Raw genomic sequence first — 10,806 nt, 5'->3', positions numbered from 1 at the left:
GTAGAATAATAAATAAGTCAATAAAAAAAATAAAGCAAAAAAAAAAAACAAACAAACAAACAAACAAACAAACAAACAAAATAAAAAAAAAATATATTTACTCAAGTAAACAACAAGCAATTACAGAGCATATGATGGAGTAGATGAATACAAATGAAGGATATCAGATTTACATTTTTTTTGTGCATGTTTAAATTTTTTGATTATAGTATAAGATTTAATAAGAGACATATAGAATTCAAGAAGAGTATCTATTGAATTTAAAAATTAGATATAACATAAAATTAGATTAATTTGTTTTTAAATATCAAACATGTTAAATCATTGATAATCCAATTTGTAAGAAGATTAATTACTCTTTATATTATAATAGAGTAACCATACATAATCACCAACTTTAAATAGTATTTGTTCTTTTCTAAAGACACACGCATTAGTTTTTTATCACTCTTGAACCTTCTTTAGTAGTATCTATGTTGTTGTGTAAAACTTTACTATTTTATCTACCAAATCCTTTATTGCTAGATTTTTAACTTTTAAAACTTAAAATTATTAAATAATAGATGGTAATTACAATTAAATAAAACTGATGAATTTTAAGAATAAAAATGTATTATATTATTATATTAAATAATTATTAATAGCAAGAAACTTGTCTAATGGTCTTAATGACGAATGATAGTGCATTACAAATATTATTCCAATATATGTTTTACTTGTCCTATTTGGCTATTATTTTGATAATAAAAATTAAAGTTAATATGTTTTAAAAATATCTGTCAGAACCATATACTAATTAGAGTTTATGATTAAATTTAATATAACTTAGAATTCTATAATAATGATACAAATTATCAAAGTATAATTTAGTTGATTCTTTACTTGTAATAGTTTTTTTGCAAAGTAAAAAAATATGAAATTTTGATTTGAGAATCTATCTTCACAAAAATAAAATTATAAAAATTTGAGAGTTGAAGTTTTATAATAAAATCTATAAAACAAATGACCAAGGTTGTTTTAAAATAGATAGAGACTAAAAAAGTCCATTTAATTAATAATATAGAATCTTTGCTTAAGAACGACAGTCACAAGATTGAACATTTGCTTTGACAACTTTTTATATTTGAGGCTAATAAAATCTCTTAAAATAAGCTCTAAAGTTTTTTTATATCCAAAAATAATTATTGGTAGGAAGTTGTACTATGCTTGAAATATACATAATTAAATTTGAGCGTCTAAAACACATAACTATTATTTATAATAGAAAATAATATTTTTTAAAGTTAAATTTAATGTGATTATTATAATAGATATTTTTATTATTCAAAATGATAGAATTTTTTAACATAATTGAAAAAATTCCATAAAAAAATAATATCAATAAGAAAAACTGGCTTAATAGATCAAATATTTAATTCTTCAGATATTTGAAATAAAAATAAATAAAATAATCTATTCTTATATATATATATATATATATATATGATTTTTCTCTTTTAATACAAGACAATAACATCTAGCTAAGGCATTTTTAGGCTTTGTTGTATTTCATAATGAAATGTAATATTTAGTATAATCTTTAATAAAGACATGCTCCACCAAGCTTATTGACAATACAAAAGACATGCAAACATGAAACATATAAGAATATTGTGATTATCATATATTATAATTTGGTTAGAAGTGTCTTTCATATAATGGTGCTTCTTTTTTAATAAATCTATTATAATAAAAAGTTATTTTTGTGAATCTCATAATTAATCTAACTTATTGATAAATTTGTAACTAAAATATAATAAGTTAAAGTCTATTATTTATAGGCATTTGTAATAAAATTACACTTAATAAAAAAATTGATGAATTTTTAGCATAAAACTGGATAAATATTTTTAAAAGATTTAAGATATGAGCATTTTTTTTTTTTTTTTTTTTTTTTTTTTTTTAAATCTTAGAAGATATATTTTTTTAAGAATCTTAACCCTACTACAATTTGTCTTTACAAGTTAATTGTATAAGTGGAACAATAATCTTAAAAAGTAAATTTTATTATAAATTCATAATACTTTATAAAATTTAAAAAGTTTTTATATCACATATTTTCTTTAAATTATTAAATCCATTGTTTTTTCTATATCTTTAAAATTTTAATTTCAAATTATCATCCGATATGATATATTCTAAAAATTCCATTTAAATTGCATAAAAAACACAATTTGAATTTATTTTGTTGTATTATTTTTTATTTATAATTAATTTTAATATGAGATAACTATATTATTCATGTTTTATATAATACAAAACAAACTATTCAAATATTATTAATATTTCATTAATTATTGAATTCTAAGAAATTAATAAATCATTTGTAAATCCAAAATGTATGAAATTATATTTAGAATAACCATACTTAATTCAAAATGGAATCTTCTATTCATATATATACATATGAAAAAAATTTCTATAGAAGTACAAATATTTTTATTTTATATTTTTGTGAATTCTTTGTATCAATTATTATTTTTCAAGAGTAGGTCTAACTTTTGACATGTAAAGAAAAAGTGTTCCATTTGCTATAAGTACTACAATGTGATACTCTTAACATGAATAAATTATTCATAAAGTCACATCTATTTTTAGTTTGTTTTTTTAAATCAAACTTTCTTCGAAAGAATATGATGATAATCTATTACATCGTCTATCCTTTGATTGTTCTATAAAACTGTAACTAGAGCACAAAATCCCTGTTGACACAACTCCAACTCATATCAAAGAAGATTAGTTGATTTACAAGAATACATCATCAAAATGATATTAAAGTTCTGAAGCCCTTGCTCTAAAATGCTGGCCAAAGATTATGTTTTGTTTGTTATTTGAGGTTTGTCACGCTCATCTTAATGAGTAGCAGATGAAATGATTGATTAAGAAAATTTTGTAAGCTTAAAGCTAAAAGGCATTCAATAAAAACCATTACCTGTCACGTCTTCAAGACTTAAAGTGCATTTAAAATAAAGTTTTAAAAAAATAATACAAAGTGTAAGGTTGGCCATTTTCAAAGTCAAGTGTGCATACCCATTACAATGAAGGCGAAGGGTGTGCAATTATTATTATCATCTACACATTTTTTCACATGATACAAGCATATTAGTTCCCACTTGTAGACATATGATAATTCTATCCATTATATTGATTTTTTTTAAAAAAAATAAAAAAACATCTATTCACAATCAAAACAATGACATTTTTGTAATGCACACTGAGCCATCAATCAACACACTAGATCCATCAATCTATATTTATTCATTATTACAGATATGGCTCCATTGTCTCTGAACATTACATACAATCCCACAAAGCTCAAAACTTGATGTTCACAGCGAAAAGGAACATAAAACTCCATTCGTATTTAATTAAGGACGAGGAGAAATTCATCCTCTTTCAAACCAATTAAAAAAAAAAGAAAAAGAAAAAGAAAAAGAAGCCCTTGTTCACTTTTGCTTCGTCACTACTTTTGAGAAAGATTTTATAAAGTCCAGTTGTCACGCTCACGAGTTCAACGATAAAAAGCGAGCATCGCTCCAACAGAAAAATAAAGCTTCACCCTCAGTACTGGAAGCAGAATCTTCAGAATTTGCAGATTTAGATATGGGCTGCATACGTGGAGACTGTACACGTGGCAGAATCCTATAGGATTGATTGACTCCGTGCCAACGAACTTAGAAGTGATGAATCGGTCGTCATCTTCATCACCATCGGCGGCGAATTTGTTTTTCCCTCTGGATTTCACCCCCCCCCCCCCCTCGTTCTCCCAGCGGGAGAACGAGGATTAATGTCGAACGTGCTTGAAGTGTTCAGAAGTAGCATGAAATTCTTGTGATGCGGATTCAGAGTGTGTGCAGTTCGATCCACGGTTTGATTTGCGATCGAAGGCTCGCTTCGTTGGTAGGCAGATTCCAATAGGCAAATTGAAAGTCAACACATCTGATTCCGCTGAGAAGACCACCGGCATCGTGAAGGAAGAAGACGATTTAATTCTTGTTGTTGGTCGCATTCTGTCGCCAGACCTGCCGTCGCCTTTCACACAGAAGCCTAATTTTAATAATTTCATATATATATATATACATATATTTTTTTTTCTATGTATGAGCATTTTTGCTGTCGTGGAATTTCAAGAATTTCGGTTCTAAGGAGATTGGCTCGGCACTCTGTTGTTGATGAATTAGTAGTGATCTCTACAGTTCGTGGATGAAATATTTGCTTCGTTGAGTTGATTGATATTGTCTTGGAGAGAGAGAGGGGGCGAGAGAGAGAGCGAGAGAGAGAGAGGAAATAGGAAGGGTATCAAAGTGCGGATCAGCATGTATGAAGCCATTGAGTGTTACAAATGATCGTTGTATTTGTGCTCTGACAAATAGGCAGCGGGATCGTTACGCGCTGCAAGGGTGGAGAGGATAGGGGAGTGTTTGTTTTGGTCTGAAGGGAATTTACTCTGGTGATACGCCTGGAGAGAAGGTAAAGGAAGGGGGAAGAGAGAAGGAGAGGGAGAGATGCAGAGGGGAGTAGGAAAGGCGGTTAGGCGAGTAGGAAGGGCGGCAGCAGCGCGCTTGAAGCATTCGGAATTCGTGTCGAGAGGGGCAGCAGCGGGTATACAGAGCATCCAGCAACCAATCCCTGCACCGTCGGCGACGGAAGTCTCTGCTCAGGATCAAGGAGTGTCGAGTCAATGGCACAGAGGTTTCTCAACATTGCCTTGGACGAATCCTGTGTCTATGCAGTCTATTAACCCTAAGGTTCGATCCTCTGTCCGCGTCCTCCAAACGTTGCCCCTAGGCATTCTATCTCTACGTTTTGTTTTGTTTTGTTTTGTTTTGTTTTTTTCCTCTCTCTCTCTCTAGGTCTTGTCACTACTTTAAAGAATTGGTGAACGCTTTCGAACATCTACTCTGGATAGTTGATGTGAGATTAATGTGACATCTTGGAAGTTTTACATCGATACCTTCCTGGAAGCCTTCTGCTATGTGTGCCCTCTGCGTATACGAACTTTTTATGTTGGTTTAAATCTTGATGAGATGTGTCTAGATGAAATCATGAGGCGTTGTTTACTTGCTGGCATTCAGAACAATAGACTTCTGTAGTTTGGATTGCTTGAGGATTTTCTTGCGTCAATTACGGCCCGTGTGTCTGTCCAACGCTTAGATACTCTCTGCCTTTGATGTATGCCTTCCTTGAGTTGAATACTTTCCTAGCCTAAAGCTCCTCTTAGTGTGACTGTAATTTCATTTGTTTGTTTAATTATTTATTTGGGTTTTTGTGCAGAAAAGTGGTTTTCTTTTGTTGATAGTAGAACCAGAGAACGGAAAATAGTAGTACTCCCTCATCCATATGGGTTTAATGTATCAGGAGTATTGGTTTTTACACGAAAGACACAAACCCCTCAATTATTTGTAGATTCACTTCTACATTCTTCTAGAATGCACGCTTTCAGCGAATCAAGTTCAGCAGACAGCAACCTTTGAGAGAATTGTTGTAATTGAGGATTGCCACGTGCTGCTGATTTTACTATCCTCGTTCCTGGTTATAGTGTTATTATAGGTCTTAAAACTCTACTTTTCATGTTCTTATTGAGTGAATGTTCGTCACTTAGATTCTTTTCTGTATGTATACGCAGGTTATCAAGACAGAATACGCAGTTCGTGGAGAGATTGTTACTCGAGCTCAGGTGCAGTTTTTATAGTAGTGTGTACTCAAGAGAAGTTTCTGAGTGGCAACTGGAACAATTCTCTTTGTTAACCTCGAGTGTTTTTTACTTAATCCGAAGCATCTCAACTTCCTTTTTGTGTATGCAGAACCTTGAGCAAGAGTTGATCACAAAGCCGGGATCTCTTCCGTTTGAAGAGGTACATTGCCTGGTGTCATGGTGTAAAAGCTCATCTTTATTGATTTTTCAATTTTTGAGCCTCCTTCATGTACATCTGAGGAAGCATGAGTTGTGTGATTGTGAACCGTTTACGAGGTAACTTGGTTTGCTGGGTTACCAGATTGTGTACTGCAACATTGGTAATCCGCAATCGCTGAGTCAACCGCCAGTTACTTTCTTCCGAGAGGTAAAGCATTCCATTGCACTTGGGCTTCTTGTTTATCATCTTGAATGGCATAGTTAATGTACATTTTTTTATTCAATTGCTTATATAAGTTATTTTTTCCAGGTTTGATTCACTTATGTATTCTCACAGTTCACAATAATTGGATGGAATAAGCTAACTAATTAAATAGGCCTCCAGAATGCTCTGTCCGTGAAATCTCTTTCTATGAGTATGTCGCTGGAGGTTTGTAATAGGAAGCAGTATTGTTCAGGTTGTTGCTCTTTGTGACCATCCAAACCTTCTTGACAAGTCAGAGACGCACGCTCTATTCAGGTACTGCTTTTGATTTATTCCTGGTTCTGTTCCGTTGACCTTGTTTCTATGTATCGAGTGTGGTGTAGTTGGAATAGACTTTGTACAGGTTACAGGGATCCTGATAACTTGTCCTTAGTGCTTGATCATTTTGAAAATGAAGAACAAATTCAATAGTTTCTCGTTTTTACTCTCGTCATTTTCATTAATTTGTGGGAGCGTGACGTTTACTTTTAGACGAGTTATTTGTAACGTCATTGCTTGGTTCTTTGACAACAAGCTGTCTGATTCATTGCTTGTGGGAATGTTGTTATCTTTTAATTACATTATAATACCTTATTTTTGGATATCATTTCTTGCTCTTTACCAGTTCTGATGCCATCTCAAGGGCGTTTCGAATAATCGACAACATCCCTGGCCGAACTACGGGGGCGTACAGTCACAGTCAGGTAAAGTCATTTATATTAATCAGTGCGGAAATGTCATTAAATGTGTTCTAACCGAGCTGTGATTTTTGAGTGTCACATCACGAATTTTAAATTAGTATTACAAGCCATGTGCAGTTTCAAGAAAACAAAATGTACAATCTGTGTTTTTTGCTTCATGAGATTCAATACTGAGTGTTGTATAGGAAGTTATGTTATCCAGTCTTTGTTTCTGCCTGAAATCGAGTACTTTTCTCGGGAGCTTTGCCACTCTACAAGACACATTTGCTTGAATTTGGTTCTTCCCAGATTCACGCCTTTAGTAACTTTTTCTTAGTTTCGTGTACATCACCTCAGGATGTTTCAACCGGAGAAAATTCCGTTTTCTGAGATGCGATTGCTGCATGCAGGGTATCAAAGTCTGTCGTGAGGACATTGCAGCAGGTATTGAGGCCCGTGATGGTTTTCCTGCAGATCCTGAAGATATCTTTATAACAGATGGTGCAAGTCCCGGAGTAATATCTTAACCGGTCCCCAAAATTCTTAGCATACATTATGTAACTGGTTTTTGATGTTTAGTTTAAGGCCGCCTTGCCTTCATATTTCTAACCAACCCTGGACATCCGACAGGTTCACATGATGATGCAGCTGCTAATAACCTCTGAAAAAGATGGAATCTTGTGTCCGATTCCACAATATCCTTTGTATTCAGCATCGATAGCATTACATGGAGGCACTTTGGTAATTCTTTTTTCTTTTTATGCTCTTTAATCAACCATGCCAGTGAGTCCCTACTCATATTGTAGATAGAAAATACGTCATTAGTGCTTGTGTTTGAGAATTGAAAACGAGACTTGCATTAATAACTCAAGGTTAATTATCTTGTTGAGCATTATAATCTGTTTCTCGTGAATTGCGTCTGGAATGATTTCATCCTTAGGGTTTGAATTGAGTCTGCCAAGTCTTGATTCGCTTGTGCCCATTGATATATTTTCAATGCTTATTATATCTCTAAACTCAGTTACGTGCGGTTCTGAGCAGGTGCCATACTATCTGAATGAGAGTGCTGGTTGGGGTCTTGAAATGAATGAGCTCAAGCAGCAGCTCAAAGCTGCTCGTGATGCAGGCACCAATGTTCGGGCTCTGGTTGTCATCAATCCTGGAAATCCAACCGGCCAGGTTTGATTTAGTGGGTGATCCAGTTTGTGTTGTTGACTATCAACATTTTATAATACAAACACTTTCACAATGTATTTATCTTCTTTAGTGTGCTGTAGTTGAATCCGCCTTTAAATTTTTAATAATTTTTTGAGCTGTAGACTTGAACTGGTTTGTTCATCAATTTTTTGTGGTTAAACAGGTGTGCTAACCAATATTACGTGATTGTTCTTCTGAGCAATACTCATGTCTTTAATGCTTGAGATTTTTTTTGGGGGGGGGGGGTGAGAGCAGGTGCTCTCTGAGGAGAACCAGCGAGATGTTGTGCAGTTTTGCAAGGAAGAGGGTCTTGTACTTTTGGCAGACGAGGTATCGCATATTTCTTTTGAGGATTTTGTGATACGTTGACAAATTTTGTTAGATGTCATGTTCTGACAAAGTGTATATATTTACTTGTGAGAGCATACAGTAGTTCTTTGTGCATTTTATAACTGATTTATCTCTAAAAATAGGTCTACCAAGAAAATATATATGCTCCGGACAAGAAGTTTAATTCTTTCAAGAAAGTTGCACGGAGCATGGGTTTGCAAGACAAGGATTTGAACATTGTTTCGTATCACTCTGTCTCGAAAGGTTAGAACTAAGCCGTTAATCATGTTCAGTCTGTGCTGCCAAAGAATTTGTGGTTAGATTCTTTTTGTTTTTCTGTGTCATGCTTCAGCTCATGCTGGTATACTAAGCATGAGACATTGAATCCTGGATAACTTCTATGCAGGATATTATGGTGAATGCGGGCGACGGGGGGGCTATATGGAGGTGACTGGTTTGCCTAAAGATGTGAAAGACCAGCTTTACAAGGTTGCTTCTGTGAACTTGTGTTCTAATATCTCCGGACAGGTTCTTATGAGCTTGGTCACGAATCCTCCTAAGGTATGTGCTTTAATTGAAGTCGGGGCTTTCATGCTTACAATTTCATGCTTACATTTCATGGTTTATTTCATGGCACTTATCAATATCATTTTTCCGGGGGTACCGTCTGATTTCTGCTAGTGCAGTTCATGTGCAATGTTCCCCATGAGGAGAAGGTTGGGACACATGTAATGGGACTTGGACCATGAGCTTTTTTTTTTCCTGTTTTCTGTCCTTTTTCTTTTTTCTGGTACTTTCTATTCATGTGGTTTGTAATTATGACGGCGCATATGCAGCCTGGAGACGAATCGTACGAACTATTTGCTGAAGAGCGGGATGCAATCTTGGGGTCTCTGGGCAGACGTGCGAAGGTATGAACAGTAGGAATAAGCCCTACATCTAAGCTAGTTTAACTTGCTCACTTACTTCCTCTATTTTTTCTTCTATTATTTGTCTATTACATGGACTATAATATTCTTGGATGGAATCTCATTTGGTAATACACGTACCACCATGTTTTGGTTTAATTAATTCTCTTCAGATCCCCATGCATTTCTGCTCACTATTTTCTATTGGTGATGTTTAGGTTTTGACCGAGGGGATGAACAAATTGGAAGGTGTAACTTGTAATGCTGCGGAAGGTGCAATGTATGTATTCCCCCGTTTGGATTTACCTGAGCGGGCACTTAAGGCGGCAGGAGCGGTTGGTATGCTTGCTGATGTTTTCTACACACGAAGGCTACTGGATGCAACTGGTGTTGTCATGGTGCCTGGGTCAGGGTTTGGTCAGGTATGTAATACTTTACTTCGAAGCACATGTGCTTATTTCCCAATTTGTAGAGAGGACGTTAGAACCATCATTAGGTGAAGAGCTAACCTGAACAACAAGCTCATACCGATGCAATGGTGCAGAGTTCAGCATGTGTTTCCTCGATATTATTGTCTTGAAGATGGTCATGTTTTGGCAAACATTCTGAATTCTTCATTTTGGGGGGGGGGGGGGGTGGGGGGGTGGGGATTTGCATTCCAGGTACCCGGTACATGGCATGTTCGATGTACAATTTTGCCAGCTGAAGAGAAACTTCCAGGAGTCATCGATCGTCTGACAACTTTCCATCAAAGGTTCATGGACGAATTCAGGGACTGATGTAATTACTTGTATTAGACCTTGTGTTTTTCTCAGGGTGTTCCAGAGTTGGATTTGTCTTGTCCAATGGTGGCTATCAACTTAAAAGTTCATCGCTATTCGCGCTTGCTCTTCATGTGCCAAGCCATTGTAGCTCCGGTGGAAGCGGTTTATGTTCTGATTGTCATCTCAAATAATGGAGAGCTAATCGATTGATTATGCACATTCAGTTGCCTGACGTACAGCGCGGAGAGCGATTGCCTTTACCTGTTCGCTCTGGATTTAGTATCGGTAGTTGAGAGTCACAAGTGTAAAGTGCTACTTTCCCGTCATCTTCGGCAGAATGTCGTGAATGCATGGTTAACGTATGTAACTTGTAACTGTAGTTCACCCATTACTTTGCTCTGTGAGATGCATTCACCTTGAGGAATATAACTCATGCAACCACAACACCCCGCGCATTGTAGGAGACCCAGTTCCAGCAGGATAACTATAAAATCTTCACAATCGTTATACAAACTATTTCATTTGCTCTGTTTAGGTACAATCAAACACCAAGACGTCTGAAAAAATCTGTGCTGTACCGTTCCCTAACTGGAACTTCAGGAATTCAAAATCGATTCATGTCAATGCCATGTGAGAAAATAATCATAATGCTTAGTATTTGTATATGTATATACAGAGAAATCTTCAGTTTTTTTAGTGTTTGAAGCTTGAAATTTCGTATTATAACACAAAACCTTTTATTATTGTTAGTTTTTTGACCATTTTTTGTTAAAGTGAGTCTTACTCTTAA

At 34.7% G+C, this 10,806-nt stretch overlaps 1 protein-coding gene across 1 annotated transcript; it reads left to right on the top strand.

Annotated features, from left to right (window-relative positions):
• Positions 1–4,402: 4,402 nt before the first annotated feature.
• Positions 4,403–10,248, top strand: LOC112278870 (alanine aminotransferase 2). Its single transcript, XM_024512731.3, has 15 exons — positions 4,403–4,787; positions 5,666–5,716; positions 5,844–5,894; positions 6,036–6,101; positions 6,352–6,413; positions 6,763–6,841; positions 7,228–7,332; positions 7,448–7,558; positions 7,859–7,996; positions 8,270–8,344; positions 8,488–8,608; positions 8,751–8,905; positions 9,181–9,255; positions 9,471–9,674; positions 9,915–10,248. Exons 1-15 carry the CDS (start codon positions 4,545–4,547, stop codon positions 10,029–10,031), a joined length of 1,653 nt encoding a protein of 550 aa, XP_024368499.1. The 5' UTR covers positions 4,403–4,544; the 3' UTR covers positions 10,032–10,248.
• The last annotated feature ends 558 nt before the right edge of the window (positions 10,249–10,806 follow it).

This window comes from Physcomitrium patens, chromosome 2, assembly GCF_059467195.1.
Source record: "Physcomitrium patens ecotype Gransden chromosome 2, ASM5946719v1, whole genome shotgun sequence".
NCBI classification, from domain to species: domain Eukaryota; kingdom Viridiplantae; phylum Streptophyta; class Bryopsida; order Funariales; family Funariaceae; genus Physcomitrium; species Physcomitrium patens.
This window is presented reverse-complemented; position numbering and strand designations above follow the sequence as displayed.